At 36.9% G+C, this 21449-nt stretch overlaps 1 protein-coding gene across 2 annotated transcripts in view; it reads right to left on the reverse strand.

The window, feature by feature from the left end:
- The window catches only part of EVI5 (ecotropic viral integration site 5), a 307542-nt gene that overhangs the window by 104165 nt on the left and 181928 nt on the right, over positions 1–21449 (reverse strand). For both annotated transcript variants that reach the window (XM_011939985.1, XM_011939984.1), the window contains 3 exons: positions 12444–12578; positions 8147–8287; positions 6239–6397 (listed from right to left, as the gene is read on the reverse strand). In XM_011939985.1, coding sequence (XP_011795375.1) covers positions 6239–6397; positions 8147–8287; positions 12444–12578 — 435 coding nt within the window. The remainder of the gene's footprint in view (positions 1–6238; positions 6398–8146; positions 8288–12443; positions 12579–21449) is intronic.

A 21449-nucleotide genomic window follows, 5' to 3' on the forward strand; every position in this document is an offset into this window, starting at 1 on the left:
CACAGCATTGCTTCTGACCAAGGCACTCACTTTATGGCCAAAGAAGTGTTGCAGTAGGCTCACGTTCATGGAATTCACTGATCTTACCATGTTCCCCATCATCCTGAAGCAGCTGCATGGATAGAGTGGTGGAATGGTCTTTTGAAGTCACAATTACAATGTCAACTAGGTGACAATACTTTGCAGGGCTAGGACAAAGGTCTCCAGAAGGCTGTGTATGCTCTGAATCGGCATCCAATATATGGTACTGTTTCTCCCATAGGCAGGATTCACGGGTCCAGGAATCAAGGGGTGGAAGTAGAAGTGGCACCACTCACCATCACCCCTAGTGATCCACTAGCAAAATTTTTGCTTCCTATTCCCTCAACATTAATTCTGCTGGCCTACAGGTCTTAGTTCCAGAGTGAGGAACGTTACCACCAGAAGACACAACAACAACTCCATTAAACTGGAAGTTAAGATTGCCACCTGGACATTTGGGCTCCTGCTACCTTTAAGTCAACAGGCTAAGAAAGGAGTTACAGTGTTGGCTGGGATGATTGACCCAGACAATCAAGATGAAATCAGCCTACTACTCCACAACGGAGGTAAGGAAGAGTATGCATGGAATACAGGAGATCCATCAGGGCATCTTAGTATTGCCATGCCCTGTGATTAAGGTCAATGGGAAACTACAACATCCCAATCCAAGCAGGAATACAAATGGCCCAGACCCCTCAGGAATGAAGGTTTGGGTCACTCCACCAGGAAAAAAAACCCGACCTGCTGAGGTGCTTGTTGAAAGCAAAGGGAATACAGAATGGGTAATAGAAAGCAGTCATCAATACCAGATATCACTACATCACCAGCTGCAGAAACAAGGACTGTAATAGTCATGAGTATTTCCTCCTTTTTTTGTTAAAATCATGTTTGTGTATGTATACATTTGTACTAAGAAAATATATTTTATCATGTGACATAAGATTTATTGACTTCATATCAGCATTTAAGTATTGTCAACTTTATGTAATAGTTTTTGAGTCGGGGATTGGTGCGTTTCCGGTTGTACAAAGAATAGTTGTATTATGTTAGGTGTAATTATTACCGCATTATTGTCTTTATTTGAAGATTATGTATGATCTCAGAAGATGTGCATAGGTTCAAGTTGACAAGGGGCGGACTTGTGATGGTTAATACTGAGTTAATATCCAAGATCAATACAAAGTATTGATCCTTGGGGTGTCTGTGAGAGTGTTGCCAAAAGAGATTAACATTTGAGTCAGTGGGCTGGGGAAGGTAGATCCACCCTTACCTGGTGGGCACAAGCTGCCAGCGGATATAAAGCAGGCAGAAAAGTGTGAAAAGGAGAGACTGGCCCAGCCTATATATTTCCCCCAGGCTGGATGCTTCCTGTCCTTGAACACTGGACTTCAAGCTCTTCAGTTTTGGGACTTCGACTGGCTCTCCTTTCTCTTCAGCTTGTAGACAGCCCATTGTGGGACCTTGTGATCATGTAAGTTAATATGTTAAATAAACTCCCCTTTATATATATATATATATATATCCTATTAGTTCTGTCCCTCTAGAGAACCCTAATACAATATCTGACAGAGAATTTAAAATAACTGTGATTAATATACTAAAGGCTCTAAGGTAAAGGTGAAAATCATATAAGATTAGACAGGTAATATCAGCAGAAAAATGAAAACTGTGAGTCAAAAAGAAAAGCTAGAGATGGGCTGGGCACAGTGGTTCGTGGCTATAATCCTAGCACTTTGGGGAGGCTGAGGTGGGAGGATCACTGGGCTCAGGAGTTCGAGACCAGCCTGGGCAACACAGTGAGGCCCTTTCTCTTTGAAAAAAAAATTATTTTTAAAGAAAAGCTAGAAATGAAAAATTGTAACAGATGTAAAGAACACCTTCAGTGGCTCATCAAACAACGCAACAAAGCAATGGAAAGAATGAGTGAACTTAATAACTTGTCAGCAAAAATGTTTTAGTCAATGGAAACTGAAAACAGAAAGAGAAAAATAATAGGGACAAAAAGAACAAAGCAACCAAGAGTTGTCAGACAACCTTGAACAATCTAACATATGTATAATTGAAACCCCTGAAGAAGAGAGTGTGTGAAGAAATACTTGAAGAAATAACAACCAAGGGCCGGGCATGGTGGCTCACGCCTGTAATCTCAGAACTTTGGGAGGCCAAGATGGGCGGATCACCTAACGTTGGGAGTTTGAGACCAGTCTGACCAACAGGGAGAAACCCCGTCTGTACTAAAAATACAAAATTAGCCAGGCTTGGTGTCACTTGCCTGTAATCCCAGTTACCTGGGAGGCTGAGGCAGGAGAATGGCTTGAACCCAGGGGGCAGAGGTTGCAGTGAGCTGAGATCATGCTATTGCACTCCAGCCTGGGCAACAGGAGTGAAACTTCATCTCAAAAAAAAAAAAAAAAAAAAAAAAAAAAAAAACCAAGAATTTTCCAAAATTTATGGCATACACTAATCTATAAATCAAAGAAACTCAGAGGAAAAAAAAAAAAAAAAAAAAAAAAAAAAACAGATCTAGGTATATCTTATTCAACCTGCTACAAACAAAGACAAAAGTTTGAAGGCAACCAGAGGAAAAAATACGTTACATGTTGAGGAACAAAAATAAGAATTACAACAGAGTGCTGGCTGGCATGGTTTCTGACAAGAAGATAGTAGAGTGATTTAAAGTGTTATAAGAAAAAACTGTCAAGGCAGAATTCAATATCCTGCAAATATATCTTTTAAAATTGAAGAAATAAACATTTTCTCAAACAAAAACCAGCACTAAAGAAAATGATAAAGGAAGTTCTTACAGCAGAAAAAATAAGATACCAGACAGAAACATGGATCTGCACAAGAAAGAGTGCTGAAACAGAATATCTTGAAGGAAAAACACATTTCATTAAAAGTTTTTCAATTTCTATGAAAGATAACTTTAATGCAAAATTAGTAGTATATATGTTTGGACAATATGTAAAATGTATGACAATTTCACAAAAGAGGTAGAGAGATTTGAAAATACACTGTTGTAAAAGCCTTAGATTACACATAAAGTGTATATTTATTCATTTATTATTTATAATTTATTATTTGAAGGTACACTCTATTTATTGTAATACCTAGAACAACCACTAAAAAAACTCTTGAAAGATGTATAAATAGTCAAATGTGAAGACAAAAATGGAATCACAATAAATATCTAATAAATCCAAGAGAAGGTAGAAAAAAAATAAAGAAACAAAGAACAGACAGAATAAACAAAATAGCTAGCAAGGTGACAGATAACAATTCAAATAAAATCACAAAACTGAGACCAAACATGATGGCAAAAGAAACTATGAGACTAAATGGTTTTTAGTTTTTTTGTTTTTCTTTGAGGTGGAGTCTTGCTCTGTCACCCAGGCTGGAGTGCAGTGGCGTGATCCTGGCTCACTGCCGCAACCTCCACCTACTGGGTTCAATCGATTCTCCTGCCTCAGCCTCCCGAATAGCTGGGACTACAGGCATGTGCCACCAAGCCCGGCTAATTTTTTTGTATTTTTAGTAGAGATGGGGTTTCACCGTGTTGGCCAGGCTGGTCTCAAACTCCTGACCTCAGGTGATCCACCTGCCTTGGCCTCCCAAAATGTTGGGATTACATGCTTGAGCTACTGAACCCAGCCACTTTTTATAGCTTTATTGAGATATAGCTCACATATAAAATTGACCTCCCTCAAGTGTACACATATTCAGTGGTTTTTAGCCTACTGAGAGTTGAACAATCATTTATCAGACTGCATTTTTAAAAGTACCCATCTATATGCTGTTTATCAGAGATATAAACACATACAAACAAATTAAGATGGGAAAAAATATAGTACAATTTATCTTAAGAAATCTAAATCTAGACAGGGCGCAGCGGCTCACACCTGTAATCCCAGCACTTTGGGAGGCCGAGGTGGGCGGATCACAAGGTCAGGAGTTCGAGACTAGCCTGGCCAACATGGTGAAACCCCGTCTCTACTAAAAATACAAAAATTAGCCGGGCATGGTGGTGGCCGCCTGTAATCCCAGTTACTCAGGAGGCTGAGGCAGGAGAATAGCCTGAACAAGGGAGGCTGAGGTTGCAGTGAGCCGAGATCTGGCCACTGCACTCCAGCCTGGGAGACAGAGCAAGACTCCATCTTAAAAAAAAAAAAAAAAAACTAAATCTAAAACATTAAAAACCTGAATCGAGCAATGGGAATGTGTTGTATCTCTGTGTATGTGATCTCCATCACAAATATGTTTTTAGTATTTTGATAACTGTACCTCAATAAAAGTGGCTTGCTTTGCAATCCTTTGTATATGGATTTATGCATTAAAAAATATTATTTTAACAAGGGGTCCACAGGTTCCAGACTGCCAACAGTGTTGATGGCAGAGACAAACACAAAAATAAGAAACTTTGTACTTAAGAAACTCTTGAAGATATACACAAGGAAACCTAAGCAAGAATGTTCAGAGTAGCACTGTTTGCAAGAGCAAAAAGGAGAGTGGATCAATAAATTGAGGTATAGTCACTGACAGATTTTTCTAAAAGTCCTTAAAATGACAAAACTGGAGTTACATGTATAAACACGGACAAATTTCTTAATCTAAATGGTGGATACATGGGTGTTTGATAAAACACTCTTTAGATTACTATACACCACCACCATTACACCATACTGTTTGTTTTGTTTTGTTTTGCTTTCATTTACCAATGTGAAAATTTCATGGATCATCACCAGTCCAAATACTGGCTGGCATTTAGGAACCAGTGTTTCATACCATCCTGCTTCCAGCAAAATCCATCCAAAATCACACTTATTAGTCAGCGACGGTGTTAGGCACAACACAAATTCCTTAGGAAACCTTTCTCCAAACCACCTAGTTGAAATTAATTTTCCCCTCCTAGTCTCCATACAATTCCTGTCTAATTCTCTACTTACCAAATTTCTGAGTTATATTAAATACGGTCTGTGCATACCCGATTTCTCAAGTGTAAGTCCTTTAACGGCTGAGGCAGTGCTTTGTGTTTCACAAGTTCTCAAAACCATGTCTGTTGGGTTTGATTTATTGACTTCTACCCATTGTGAAATAAATCCTCAACACTGGCTTAAAAGCTGTATTTTCATCTTTAGTATCTATACTAAAATAAAATCTGATTACAAAAATAAAACTTCCCATTGTAAAACTTAAGATTTCTACTATTCATAATCTCAAGTGTACCTCTTCCTATTTTATACTGAATAAAATAATGTGTGAAAAGTATTTCATATAGAATAATACAAGAAAAATATAAGAAAATAACTTTGAATAATGTAAAACAAGATATATTTATTCTGAAGAAATTACATATTCATGTTACCATGTTTGAGATTATGATCATTTTGCACACTGGAACACAGAATGATGTACGAGTTAAGTATGCCCCCTAATGACTGAATAAATACTTTAAAAGCCAAAAAACAACATTCACAGAGTGTAAGAATATGGTCCAAACAAATGTACCACATGAAAACCAAATGTGCCTTTACCACGCAAATGGGTTTCATAAAAAGACCTTGGCAGATCTTAAATATATTTAAGATAGACTTTATTGGAGAAAAGAGAGACCTGAGAAGAAAGAAGGGCAATTTTAGAATTTACTGCCCAGGGTCACCACATTAAACAACTTTAGGAAGCATCATTCACATTATAGTATACATCAGTGGTTCCCAACTGGGGCAATTTTGCCCCCCAGGGAACATTTGGCAATGTGTGTGGAAACATTTTTGGTCATCACAACCTGGGGTAGCAGAGACGTTACTGGCAACTAGTGAGTGGGTAGAGGCCAGGGATGCTGCTAAACATCTACAATGCACGGACCAGCTCCATAAAACAAAGTATCTCCTAGCCAAAAATGTTAAAAGTGTTGAGGTTGAAAAATTTTGCTCTACATAGTGTTCCTTCTCAAGTCATGCAGCAGGGCAATGCTATGAGTTTTACCCAATAAAGTCAAATAAAATTTGACTGGCTTGAACTTTGTTGAATGGGTCAAAGAAGGATTAAACCTCTGAAATCCAATATAAAATATTTTGCCATCTTCATTTGGGCTAGAAAACTGCAGTCTATACAGTTTCATATCTTCACCTTTTATCTCTATTCTAGATGATACAATCTGTGCACAAACCCTTGATCAGCTAATGATACTTTTTAAAGATACTGGGCTTTCCCATCATACCTGTGTTTCCATTTCCATCATCTTTTGTTTTATTTCTCTTATTTCTGCCTGTGTTTCAGCTTCTCTAAGTCGAACGGTCATCAGTTCATCTTGTAACTCATTCATAGCATTTTTCTTCGGTGGGTCTTTCCATTTCCCAGTAGTACGAGCTAAGTGGCGCTAAAGCATAAAAAATTATATTGCAGCAAGTACTCTCAGTATCAAAATAAGAGCTAATATTACTGAGCATTTATTTCAGGCTTGTGCTATATAAAACACTTTCCACACATTATTTTATTTAATCCCTAGAAAATCCTATTAATCAGGCACTATTATCATCTGAATAAAAGGGTTTCATAAAAAGACCTTTGCAGATCTTAAGCATATTTAAGATAGAATTTATTGGCCAGGCACGATGGCTCACACCTGTAATCCCAGCACTTTGGGAGGCCGAGGCAGGCAGATCACCTGAGGTCAGGAGTTCGAGACCAGCCTGGCCAACATGATGAAACCTCGTCTCTACTTTAAAAAAAAAAAAAAAGATAGAATTTATTGGAGAAAAAGAGACCCAAGAAGAAAGAAGGGCAATTTTAGAATTCACTGCCGAGGGTCACCACATTAAACAACTTCAGAAAGCATCATTCACATTATTGCCATTATTGGTTCTCAACTGGGACAATTTTGCCCCCCCAGGGAACATTTGGCAATGTGTATGGTAACATTTTTGGTTTTTCACAGGTAAGAAAATGAACACTATGATTAAATAACTTCAGGAGTATCACACAGCCAGTGCAGATCTGGGACACAAACTCAAATATAGTTCAAATTTTTTTCTCTATATACTGCAGATTAATTCTTGAAAAGAATACAATTTTCACTGTAATTTTTTTAATGAGAGATTTTTTGTATTATCTTCAATGAAATCCCAATAAATGAGAAAAAAATGGGGCCATCCTTAAGGAAGGAATGTTAGAAGTTAAGGGCAGTGTTTCTCAAAGTATCTGTGATAAAGTACAAATTTTGTCTTTTTTGTTTTAAAATTTCAAGTTTAGGGCCGGGTGCGGTGGCTCAAGCCTGTAATCCCAGCACTTTGGGATGCCAAGACGGGCAGATCACGAGGTCAGGAGATCGAGACCATCCTGGCTAATACAGTGAAACCCTGTCTCTACTAAAAAATACAAAAAACTAGCTGGGCGAGGTGGTGGGCGCCTGTAGTCCCAGCTACTTGGGAGGCTGAGGCAGGAGAATGGTGTAAACCCGGGAGGCGGAGCTTGCAGTTAGCTGAGATCCGGCCACTGCACTCCAGCCTGGGCGACAGAGCGAGACTCTGTCTCAAAAAAAAAAAAAAATTTCAAGTTTATTGCAATCTGATACTTTGTAAAAACACATTTTAAAAAAAAGGCATGACAATGTCAAGGCCTAATTTCGGTCCTTATATAGAATATGTATTTTGTTACTTGTCAACATTTCCCTCATACATGAATAAATTTGTGGTCATATACCAGATAAATGTCATTTATTTGGTGAGGTAACTAAGTTACTAATTTATACACTAAATTTATAATGTTGTCACTCTTCTGGTGTTTCACACTAACCAACAATGGACTTAATATCAACATAAGATAAAATATGTACTATATAGAATATTTTTACAGTTTTCAGAAAAAGTTATACAAGGCACAATGTTACAATGACAAAAATATGATCTGATGTCTACTGTATCTTTTATTTTATTATAAGAATTAAAGAGGGAGAAACAGATTAAAAGCACTTTCAGTTTATAAATACTCTCAATTTTGACATTAAACAGGGTCTCTCTCACTTTAAACTCATCTCCTACTGTAGGTCATCAGGTACTTCAAACTCTCACATATTGGAAATTTGGGTTTTACTCTCTTTTTAAAAAGCACGCAAAATATATTAAAATACCTGCCAGTGTTCCTCTAAATCCTTGACTTGCTGTCTAAGTTCTTTCAAACCCATAATGGCTTCTGCTTCCCTCAGTTTCACAGCAATGAGTTCTTCCTGAAGCCTTGCGATATTATTCTCATCAGGAAGGGAGTTATTCCTCTAAAGAAGAAGAAAATTTAATTTGGGATTTTTAAATTTAAGGAATAAAATACAGCACACATAACAGCTATTTTGTTCCACACTTAAATGTATTTAATTTTATGCAGCTGTATTGAAATATAATTCACAAACTCTGAAACTCACCCTTTTAAAATACACAAGAGCCAGTGGTTTTTAGAGTATTTACAGGGTTGTTTAAACATCACCATGATCTAATTTCAGAATATTTTGATCATGCAAAAAAGAAAACCTATACTCATCACCAGTCATTCTACATTCTCCATTTCCCCAGCCCCTGGCAACCACCAATCTACTTTTTGTTTCTATGAATTTGCCTATCTGGACATTTCTTGTAAGTGAAATCATATGTATTTATAGCTTTTTGTGACAACCTTACTTCACTTAGAACAACGTTTTCAAGGTTCAATCTTTTTTTTATGCCAAATGATATTCCACTGTATAGATATACCACATTTAATCTATTTATTCATCGGTTAATACAAATTTGGGTTGTTTCTACTTGTTGACTATTATAATGTTGCTATGAACATTGGTGCAAAAGTTTGTGTGTAGACTTACGCTTTCAATGTTCTTAAGATATACTTAGGAGTAGAACTGCTGGCTCAGATGGTAGTTATTCTTTGTTTAACTTTTAAGAAACTGCCAAACTTTTCCAAAGCAGCTGTACAGATTTTCATTTCCACTAGCAATGTATGAGGGGAACTGTACTTAATTTTGAGAACACAGAAATCTAACTCTGATTTGTTAATAAAATACTAATCAAAGTTACGGAGCAACAGGATTAAAAATTTTTTCAATATGGCAATAAACTTACTAACCTCTGATCAGGACTCCAGATAAAGCACGAACACCATTTACTTTTTAAATATTTATAGAAAACAGTAGTCCAAAATCTGTTTTTGTTGTATTTCCTCACTGTTATTTTTGAGAGAGGCATCAAATCTCTGTGTATTAGTCACTATTTACATCAACAGTCAAGATATTAATACAAATTAAACAATTTAACAATTGATTCAAATGAAACGACTGAAATTAAACAACTTGATTCATGGATACAAGACTTATTTATTTATTTATATTTTTCCATAAGTTATCAGGGTTCAGGTAGTAGCTGGTTACATAAGTTTTTTAGTAGTGACTTGTGAGATTCTGGTACACCCATCACCCAAGCAGTATACACTGCACCTTATTTGTAGTCGTTTATCCCTCACTCCCCTCCCACTCTTCCCCTCAAGTCCCCAAAGTCCACTGAATTATTCTTATGCTTTTGAGTCCTCATAGCTTAGCTCCCACATATCAGTGAGAACACATGATGTTTGGTTTTCCATTCTTGAGTTACTTCACTTAGAATAATAGTCTCCAATTTCATCCAGGACAGTGCAAATGCTGTTAATTCATTACTTTTTATGGCTGAGTAATATTCCATCATATATATATGCACCACAGTTTCTTTATCCACTTGTTGACCAATGGGCATTTGCGGTGATTCCACGATTTTGCAATTGTGATCTGTGCTGCTATAAACATGCGTGTGCAAGTATCTTTTTCAAATAATGACCTTTTTTTCCCTCTGGGTAGATAGATACCCAGTAGTGGGATTGCTGGATCAAATGGTACTTCTACTTTTAGTTCTTTAAGGAATCTCCACACTGTTTTCCATAGTGGCTGTACTAGTTTACATTCCCACTAGCAGTGCAGAAGCGTTTCCTGTTCATTGCATCCATGCCAACATCTACTGTTTTTTGATTTTTTTTGATTATGGCTAATCTTGTGGAAGGTGGTATTACATTGTGGTTTTGATTTGCATTTCCCTGATCATTAGTGACGTTTAGTACTTTTTTTTGTTTTCTTTTTTTTTTTTTTTGAGATGGAGTCTTCCTCTGTAGCCCAGGCTGGATGGACTGCACTGGCACAATCTTGGCTCACTGCAACCTCTGCCTCCCAGGTTCAAGCAATTCTCTGCCTCAGCCTTCCGAGTAGCTGGGATTACAGGCGCCTGCCACCTGGCTAATCCCAGTTGTTTGTATTTTTAGTAGACACAAGGTTTCATTATCTTGGCCAGGTCTTTATTATTATCAAGGCTGGTCTTGAACTCTTAACCTTGTGATCCACTCACTTTGGCCTCCTAAAGGGCTGGGATTACAGGCATGAGCCACCGCACCCAGCCGATGTTGAGTATATTTTCATATGTTTGTTGGCCATTTGTATATCTTCTTTTGAGAATTGTCTATTCATGTCCTTAGCCCACTTTTTGATGAGAGTATTTTCTTCTGACTGATTTGAGTTCGTTGTAGATTCTGGATATTAGTCCTTTGTCAAACGTATAGATTGTGAAGATTTTCTCCCACTCTGTGGGTAGTCTGTTCACTCTGCTGACTGTTCCTTTTTCCGTGCAAAAGCTCTTTAGTTTAATTAGGTCCCAGCTATTTATTCTTTGTTTTAATTGCATTTGTTTTTGGGTTCTTGGTCATGAAATCCTTGCCTAAGCAAATGTCTAGAAGGGTTTTTCCAATGTTATCTTCTAGAACTTTTATAGTTTCTGGTCTTAGGTTTAAGTCCTTAATCCATCTTTTAAGTTGATTTTTGTATAATGTGAGAGAAGAGGATCCAGTTTTATGCTCCTCCATGTGGCTAGCCAATTATCCCAGCACAGGGATACAAGATTTAGATCAATTTCCCACCATATTAAAAGATAAAAAGGACACAGGGTAGTCCAGTATCAAGCTTCTCCATAGAGTTACCAAGAGATCCAAAATTAGGCCCCAGGGAAAGCTCCCTAGGTAAACAGGTAAACTGAGGTAACATTGAGATTTCAAGGCCTGATTCTATGAACTTTTCTATCTCTAAATATTTCATGGTACACATGCACATTTCTGCTACAGGGATGATGAAATGAAGTTATTCTCACCAATTACACATTCTTATGATGGACTTTAAATATTTTCTCAGTTGAAAACCAAAAATTTACTGCATATGTATTTAAAAGATTGCTGGAAGCAGAAAAAAAGAGAATGCTGCATGAAGAAATTACCATAGGAAGCATGCTACCTTTCAAATTCCTTTCTACTTTATAACGTGAAAAATGAAAAACACCACAGCCACTTACGAAATCCAGTTTTGAATGGAATCCAAATACACTTCTATCAAATATTCAAAATCTTTCTAACTGCAAGACACAGTTTCTTCTCTAAATCATGTAACCCAGAATACACCTAAGTTAGAGACCAAATATTCTGTTAGCCATTTCTTTCAGCACTCTTGCTGGCTTTTTTTCTCAACAAATCTAAAGAATACATTTTCCAGAAATATAAAAATAGCAAGGAGCTTTCTAGCAAAATTATTCCATTACTGTTTCTCGTTACACTTGTCCTATTTCATTAAGAAAATAGTTAAAAATACCTGAGAGTGTTATGTCCATTATCTATCAGGTTTTTGGATTCAGTAGCTAGCTATTACCTAAGAGTAAAAAGGAACTAACGACACAGAGCACAGGCCACCAATAAATTTACAGATGAGAAAACAAGAGATTCAGAGTTTGTAATCTAGAACTTTTAAATCTGAAAGTTATAAGAAACCTGAAGTTCTTCTATTCCCATTACTTATCTGATCTTTGATGTTCTTCAATATCCTTGAAAAGAAGTAAGTTAGCTTCTGTAAGTACACTCCGGCTAAAAGGAACTTCCTACATATCCTGAGGTAATTTGTTCTAGATTGGACAGTTCTAACAACTACACTCAGATGAAATTTTCCCTGAAATGTCTATGTATTAGTCCTATTCTATCTCTTCCACATGAAAATACTGCAATATTTGACGACAGCAGTTAATTTCTGTCACCCGAGTTTCTCTTCCGCAACATTTAGATACTCTTTTTATGAAAATTATTCTGGTCGTTTTCCTCCAAAAGGGCTCTAATCTCCATTTTTATCCTTAAATTTGGGGCTTTAATTAGTATGAAGGCAACAAGGAAAAACTGGCAATTTTAAAAATCTTTTTTTCCTTTTCCTCTTAGTAACTAATATGTAAGGCTTCTAATGTATAAAAACACCAAGTCAATTAAATTGCTCAGTAAGTACTTAATAAATATCACATATCCCCTCTAATCTGGAAGTGACTGCATTTGTGTAGGTTTCTTACCTTCTCTATATCCAAGACTTTATCCTGCATCTCTTTTAGTGCACACTGAGACTCAGCTTCACTCAGTCGGGCTTGGACCAATTCCTTCTCTAGCTGTAGCACAAAATCTTCGTTGTAGTTGGAACTGCATTTATGCTAAAGGTTACAGATACACACTGAAATTTCATGGAAGTATAAACATGTATATACAGTAAAAAAATGCAACTACATAATACAGTTATATTAAGGGCAACTAAATAGGAGAAGTTCCATCTACCCAATATTACCAATGTATCTCCTCCAATTAACTTTTCCAGTGAGTAAAAAAGCCCAACTTTGATCTGTATAAAGATGACCACATTATTGGGCTTTGGTAACTAGTTATTGCACTGATCAAATCTGATTCATATAAGATAAACATCTCCTTTTATCTGTCCACCCATCCAGATACAAAGAATTTGTTCTGACTTTACAGACCTACACCACACAATAAATAGGATAGCAATTAGCCACATGTGGCTACTGAACATTTGAAATGTGGCTAATCAAGATTAAAACAAGCTTTAAGCATAAAATACAAACTGGATTTTGAAGACTTAATATGAAATTAAAAAATCTCAATGATTTTTATATCAATTACATGTTAAAATAATATTTTGAATATACTGAGGTAAATAAAAATATTAATTTTACCTTTTTTCACTCCTTTTAATGTGGCTATTAGAAAATTTTAAATTACATCTGTGACACATTATATTGCTATTTGATAGTACTGTTATGTACTACAGAAGACATGTAAACATTACTCAAAAATATATTTTAATCTAATGGAAAAAAAACAGGGTACCCACAATAATGTGAACCATCTAAATTCCAAAATAACAAAATTATATTTGTGCTTAGATATCTTCTTCAGAAGATATGCATGGTTTCCCAGCACTTTGGGAGGCCGAGGTGGGTGGATCACTTGAGACCAGAAGTTCAAGATCAGCCTGGCCAACATGGTGAAACCCTGTCTCTACTAAAACTATAAAAATTAGCTAGGCATGGTGGCACACACCTGTAATCCCTGCTACTAGGGAGGGTGAGGCAGGAGAATGGCTTGAGCCCAGGAGGTGGAGGTTGCAGTGAGCTAAGATCGTGCCACTGTACTCCAGGCCAGGCAACAGAGCAAGACTCTTGTCTCAAGAAAAAAAGAAAAAAAAAAAAAAAAAGATATACATAGAAATAACTGCTGAAAGCAGAGAAGATGCAGATGCTGCACGAAGAAATTAACCCTGGAAGCACGCCATGTTCCCACTTGCTTTCCTACTCTATAAAACATGACTATTGATGCAAACACTTAAGTCATCATTTTTAAGCCAGTGCCCATACAAAAGCTTCTGTACAGAAGCAATATGCAATTCATCATTATAAAGTACTTTCTAAAATAAACTGTCTATTACTTCACATTTAATTCATGTAGTAAAGAAAATGTGGCAACTCAAAATTACAAAATAAAGTCATAAAAAACAATCTTCTACTGAACTAGCATGAATAAAGCACAGTTATTTTTACTCTTTAATACGTTAGGAACAAAAGAGATGTCAAATTAGAACTACTAAAAATTACCAGATGCTTAATACATGGTACTTTCCTGCCCCAGTTACCCAAAAAGATGTGCAAATGAGGACTTTAATTCAATGCATTATACATTATTTCTTCTAGTAATTTTGATACTATTGAAACAATATTTCAATACGAGAAGAGAATCTGCAACAGACACATCATCTTAGCAAATACTTACCTTCTATCAATTAGGAAAAAGGCATTCTTTTGGAATGATCACATCCAAACTAGATGTGCCATAATTTATTTAATTAGATCATAGTTATTTCATGGGTACTGGTAGAATTTTTTTGCCCTCAACTTAAAGCCCTGGCAACTGCAGTACAGGTTTGTTTGCCAAGACTTTATATTAGGAGATCCCCAAGAAAACATCAAACTCAAAGGCTCATATGAGAATGGAACTCTTGATTGGAATAAACCAACTAATCCAATCAAGTACAAAAGGCTATAGTAATGTTGGGAACAAATCTTTATTAATAAAATTTACAGAGAGCTGAAATGCTCTGATAACAAGTCATTCTGAATAATATGTATCTTATACTTTTTATACACTAAAACATATTATTTTAGTCTTCTGGATTAAAATAATTCTAAATGTATTATGTAATATTTTTGCCACTGACACAGTTTACAGAATATAATTCTCTTAATTATCAGGTCTTCATGATGATAGTCAACTAACACACTGCAAATTACACAGCATCTAAGGAAAAGATGCTGCTGTGAACTATAAATTGCTTGAAGCTAACCACTGTAGTTTCAATTTATTCTATTTTCCACAGGGGGAAAAGCAGTTTTATAAACATGTCTTACTGTTTGACAGAAATGACAATTATGATAGCAGCTAACATCTACTCACCACTTACTATGTGCCAGATACAAGTTAAGCACTTTATATTCTCCTTTAACCCTCACCACAATTACTACCTTACTAACAAGGAAACTAATAGGGTGCTCCAAGGTCAAACAGCAGTTGATAGTGCTATTAATTGAGAGTTTGTATTACAGAGCCCATGTTCCTCACCTTTAAGCCATATAGGTGTTGAAGAGTTTAATATATTGTTTTAATATATACTGTTCTAAAAATCAATGATATAATATTTAAAAAATCCAAACTTCTAAAAAAATCTAAGCATATAGATCTCGCATGTTCTTGTATTAAGAAATTCCTACAAGAGTGCATTTCATATTCAAGTGAGTAACTTGGACAAATACACACAATTTGTTTTTTTTTTTTTTTTTTTTTTTTTTTTTTTTTTTGAGACGGAGTCTTGCTCTATCGCCCAGGCTGGAGTGCAGTGGCCGGATCTCAGCTCACTGCAAGCTCCGCCTCCTGGGTTTACGCCATTCTCCTGCCTCAGCCTCCCGAGTAGCTGGGACTACAGGCGCCCGCCACCTCGCCCGGCTAGTTTTTTGTATTTTTTAGTAGAGACGGGGTTTCACGGTGTTAGCCAGGATGGTCTCGATCTCCTGACCTCGTGATCCACCCGTCTCGGCCTCCCAAAGTGCTGGGATTACAGGCTTGAGCCACCGCGCCCAGCCACAATTTGTTTTACCAAATGACAACTGCCACAATTATGATGGCTGGCAGTCTCAGCAAGGGGGGGCTTTTATTTAAAAGCATACAAATGACAGACTACTTCCCTATACTTATATCAAGTTAATTTATGCAAATGAATCTCATAATGTTTCTGTGATACCAGCAATCCCACTCCAATGAAACTGACAGAAATTATTTTTAGTAAGCAGAGTCTGCTTTTCAATCCTTAGCGCTTTTCTGGTGTTGTAAAAATTACAAAGGTAAAGGTAAGTTAGAAAGTTCTCAGTAATCTTTCTGCTTGTGTCTTGAGCTTAAAAAAAATCTTCAATATTTGAAGGATATAGGAGTAATACAGTAAAAGTAAATATTTGTATTGGGGGAAGTTTCTCATATTATTAAGTGAAAAAAACTGAAATTAGAAAAAGGGTTGTCCACACAAATGTATCAAATATTGCTTGAATTTAAGTATACATTAAGCTTTTAACTAAGTTCAAGATACGACATTTATATGTTCTTTTCAGGAACCCAAACATTTCATGGAACCCTAGTCTCGTCTCTTTTGTAACACTTATCACAACTCTAAAAAAAAATTGTGCAAGCTGCCCAAAGTAATTTATAGATTCAATGCTATTCCCATCAAACTACCACTGACATTCTTCACAGAATTAGAAAAAAACTACTTTAAATTTCATATGGAACCAAAGAAGAGCCTGTATAACCAAGACAATCCTAAGCAAAAAGAACAAGGCTGGAGGCATCACGCTACCTGACTTTAAACTATAATACAAGGCTACAGTAACCAAAACAACACGGTACGGGTACCAAAACAGACATACAGACCAATGGAACAAAACAAGAGACCTCAGAAATAACACCACACTTCTACAACCATCTGATCTTCGACAAACCTGACAAAAGCAATGGGGAAAGGAACTCCTATTCAATAAATGGGTGCTCGGAAAACTGGCTAGCCATATGCAGCAAACTGAAACTGGATCCCTTCCTCACATCTTATATAAAAATTTATTCAAGATGGATTAAAGACTTAAATGTAAAACCCAAAACCATAAAAACCCTAGAAGAAAACCTAGGCAAGGTATTACTCAGGACATAGGCATGGAGAAAGACTTCATGATGAAAACACCAAAAGCAACTGCAACAAAAGCCAAAATTGACAAATGAGATCTAATTAAAGAGTTTCTGCACAGCAAAAGAAACTACCATCAGAGTGAACAGGCAACCTATAGAATTGGAGAAAATTTTTGCAATCTACCCATCTGACAAAGGTCTAATATTCAGAATTATTGGGGGAACCAGCCCCCGATAATTCAATGTTATTTCACATAGGTTCTTTTCTATTTCCCTAAGTGTCAGCCAGTCTCAGAAATAAAGGGAAAGAGTACAAAAGAAAGAAATTTTAAAGCTGGGTGTCCAGGGGAGACATCACATGTCAGCAGGTTCCATGATGCCCCCCAAGCCACAAAACTAGCAAATTTTTATTAGTGATTTTTAAAAGGGGAGGGAGCATACGAATAGGGTGTGGGTCGCAGAGATCACATGCTTCACAAGGTAATAAAATATCACAAGGCAAATGAAGGCAGGGCGAGATCACAGGACCAGGGCAAAATTAAAAATGCTAATGAAGTTTTGGGCACGCACTGTCATTGATAACATCTTATCAGGAGACAGGGTTTGAGAGCAGACAACCGGTCTGACCAAAATTTATTAGGTGGGAATTTCCTCATCCTAATAAGTCTGGGAGTGCTACGGGAGATGGGCACTTATTTCATCCCTTATCTACCACCGTAAAAGACAGACGTCCCCAAAGCAGCCATTTTTGAGACCTCCCCTTGGGAACTCATTCTCTTTCTCAGTGATGTTCCTTGCTGAGAAAAAGAATTCAGTGGTATTTCTCCTATTTGCTTTTGAAAGAAGAGAACTATGCCTCTGTTCCACCTGGCTCTCAGGCAGCCAGACCTAATGGTTATCTCCCTAGTTCCCTGAACATTGCTGTTATCCTGTTCTTTTTTCAAGGTGCACAGATTTCATATTGTTTAAACAATTTGCACAGTTAACGCAATCATCACAGGGTCCTGAGGCGACATTCATCCTCAGCTTATGAAGATGACAGGATTAAGAGATTAAAGTAAAGACAGGCATAGGAAATCACAAGGGTATTGATTGGGGAAGTGATAAGTGTCCATGAAATCTTTAAAATTTATGTTCCGAGATAGCAGTAAAGACAGGCATAAGAAATTATAAAAATATTAATCTGGGGAACTAATAAATGTCCATGAAATCTTCACAATTTATGTTCTGCCATGGCTTCAGCCAGTCCTCCATTCGGGGTGCATGACTTCCAGCAACACAGAATCTACAAGGAACCTAAACAAATTTACAAGAAAAAAACAACCCCATCAAAAAGTGGGCAAAAGATATGAATAGTCACTTCTCAAAACATGACATTTACATGGCCAAAAAACATATGAAAAAAAGCTCAACATCACTGATCATTAGAGAAATGTAAATCAAACACACAATGAGATACCATCTCATGCCAATCAGAATGGCAATTATTAAAAAGTCAAGAAACAACAGATGCTGGTGAGGCTGTGGACAGATAGGAATGCTTTTACAGTGTTCATGGTAATGTAAATTAGTTCAACCATCATGGAAGACAGTATGGCGATTCCTCAAAGTTCTAGAACTGGAAATACCATTTGACCTAGCAATCCCACTACTGGGTATATACCCAAAAGAACATAAATCATTCTACTATAAAGACACACATGGCCAGGCGCAGTGGCTCACGCCTGTATTGCCAGCACTTTGGGAGGCCGAGGTGGGTGGATCATGAGGTTAGGAGATAGAGACCATTATGCTAACACGGTGAAACCCTGTCTCTACTAAAAATACAAAAAAATTAGCTGGGTGTGGTGGTGGGCACCTGTAGTCCCAGCTGCTGGGGAAGCTGAGGTGGGAGAATGGTGTGAACCTAGGAGGCAGAGCTTGCAGTGAGCTGAGATCGCAACACTGCACTCCAGCCTGTGTGACAGAGCGAGACTCTGTCTCCAAAAAAAAAAAAAGACACATGCATACATATGTTTACTGCAGCACTGTTTACAATAGAAAAGACTTGGAATCAACCCAAATGTCCATCAATGATAGACTGGATTAAGAAAATGTGGTATATAAACACCACGGAATACTATGGAGCCATAAAAAGGAATGAGATCATGTCTTTTGCAGGGACATGGAAGCCATCATTCTCAGCAAACTGACACAGAAACAGAAAACCAAACACCACATGTTCTCACTCATAAGTGGGAGTTGAGCAATGAGAACACATGGACACAGGGAAGAGAGCGACACACACCAGGGCCTATTGGGGGTTGAGGGGGAAGAAGAGGGAACTGAGAGGATGAGTCAGTATGTGCAGCAAACCACCATGCCACACGTATATCTATGTAACAAACCTGCACATTCTGCACATGTATCCCAGAACTTAAAAGTAACATTTAAAAAAAAATTCTGTGATTTTTTAAAATGTTTGTCTCTATATATACTATATAAGCAAATGCCAGAGACAGTCTGACTGATTTACCATTGTAAATCAATAACTGCCTGGTTAACAGAACCAAACAGTGCTTTTCATAGGCAGGTGAGCAAAATATTATCTGCTGAGTGAATCAGTTAACCCTTGGTTTAACAATAAAATCCCTGTATTATATAATTTACATTAAACATGGGAAGTGGAAGTTGAATGCTGCAAAAAAAAAAATCTATAAAACTGATGGTTAATCTATTTTTAACTGAAATGCCTACTTAGCAATCTTGAACCATTTTCCCAAAACAAAATAATGATACAATGTTTCAATTTGCTCCAAAAACAAAATTTGTAACAATGTGGGAAGATGGCACATCTGGACCACCATATCCAAAAGCATCTGAAAAAAAGTTACACAAGGCAAGTATTCTGGAATACGTTTCTACACCACAAAATCACAGCAGAAAAAAATAAAAAGTTACATCTTCCTTTCCCTCAGCCTATGATCCCAAAAAGATGTTTGTAATCCTCCCTACCACATGCTATAAACAGGATTTAAAAAAACCAAAGCAGTATGGTTGTACTATTTAAATATTCGCTACACTAAAATTGTTGAAAAATAGGCCAGGCGCGGTGGCTTACACCTGTAATCCCAGCACTTTAGGAGGCTGAGGCGGGTGGATCATGAGGTCAGGAGATCAAGACCATCCTGGCTAACACGGTGAAATCCCGTCTCTACTAAAAATACAAAAAATTAGCCAGGCATGGTGGCCCATGCGTGTAGTCCCAGCTACTCAGGAGGCTGAGATTCGTTTGAACCCAAAAGGTGAAGGTTCGCAGGAGATTTGCTTGAACCCAAAGGGTGGAAGTTGCAGTAAGCTGAGATTGTGCCACTGCACTCCAGCCTGGGCAACAGAGTGAGACTCCATTTAAAAAAAAAAAAAGTTGAAAAATACTTAATTTTTATATGATTTGTACTCAACATCCAGAAATTACATACATCCTTTAAAAAGACATTTACCTCTGGTTATTGGTGTAAATGTAAGTTTGTTGTTGTTGTTATTAATGCTGTAAGAAAATGTTAGGAAAACAATTTCCACTAAAGTAATCCCTCATTTATTATCTAAAAGGAAAACACAATCACATACTAATATAAAACATTTTATCTTTAGACTGAGGTCAAAATTAGTTCTGGAAAAAAATCTCTGTCCACATTTACAGGTATAGTGACCAAAAGTTGAAGAATTTACCAAATTACATGTGTGAAGTCATCTATCTATCTTGGATTTTTAGAGAGACCTATAACAACTAACTTCCATTTTCCTAAAGAAAAACAAACCAAGACATTCTTGTATGTTGTATCTTTGTTCTCATTGGTTTCAAATAACATCTTTATTCCTGCCTTCCTTTCGTTATGTATCCAGTAGTCATTCAGGAGCAGGGTTGTTCAGTTTCCATGTAGTTGAGCGGTTTTGAGTCAGTTTCTTAATCCTGAGTTCTAGTTTGATTGCACTGTGGTCTGAGAGACAGTTTGTTATAATTTCTGTTCTTTTACATTTGCTGAGGAGTGCTTTACTTCCAACTATGTGGTCAATTTTGGAGTAAGTGTGATGTGGTGCTGAGAAGAATGTATATTATGTTGATTTGGGGTGGAGAGTTCTGTAGATGTCTATCAGGTCTGCTTGGTGCAGAGCTGAGTTCAATTCCTGGATATCCTTGTTAACTTTCTGTCTCATTGATCTGTCTAATATTGACAGTGGGGTGTCAAAGTCTCCCATTATTATTGTGTGGGAGTCTAAGTCTCTTTGTAGGTCTCTCCGGACTTGCTTTACGAATCTGGGTGCTCCTGTATTGGGTGCATATATATTTAGGATAGTTAGCTCTTCTTATTGAATTGATCCCTTTACCATTATGTAATGGTATTCTTTGTCTCTTTTGATCTTTGTTGGCTTAAAATTTTCTGGGACACATTTAAAGCAGTGTGTAGATGCAAATTTATAGCACTAAATGCCCACAAGAGAAACCAGGAAAGATCTAAAATCGACACCCTAACATCACAATTAAAAGCACTAGAGAAGCAAGAGCAAACACATTCAAAAGCTAGCAGAAGGCAGGAAATAACTAAGATCAGAGCAGAAGTGAAGAAGACACAAAAAACCCTTCAAAAAAATCAATGAATCCAGGAGCTGGTTTTTTGAAAAGATCAACAAAATTGGTAGACCACTAGCAAGACTAACAAAGGAGAAAAGAGAGAAGAATCAAATAGATGCAATAAAAAATGATAAAGGGGATATCACCACCGACCCCACAGAAATACAAACTACCATCAGAG

The sequence above is a fragment of the Colobus angolensis genome, unplaced genomic scaffold (assembly GCF_000951035.1).
Source record: "Colobus angolensis palliatus isolate OR3802 unplaced genomic scaffold, Cang.pa_1.0 Scaffold186, whole genome shotgun sequence".
Classification (NCBI taxonomy): Eukaryota; Metazoa; Chordata; class Mammalia; order Primates; family Cercopithecidae; genus Colobus; species Colobus angolensis.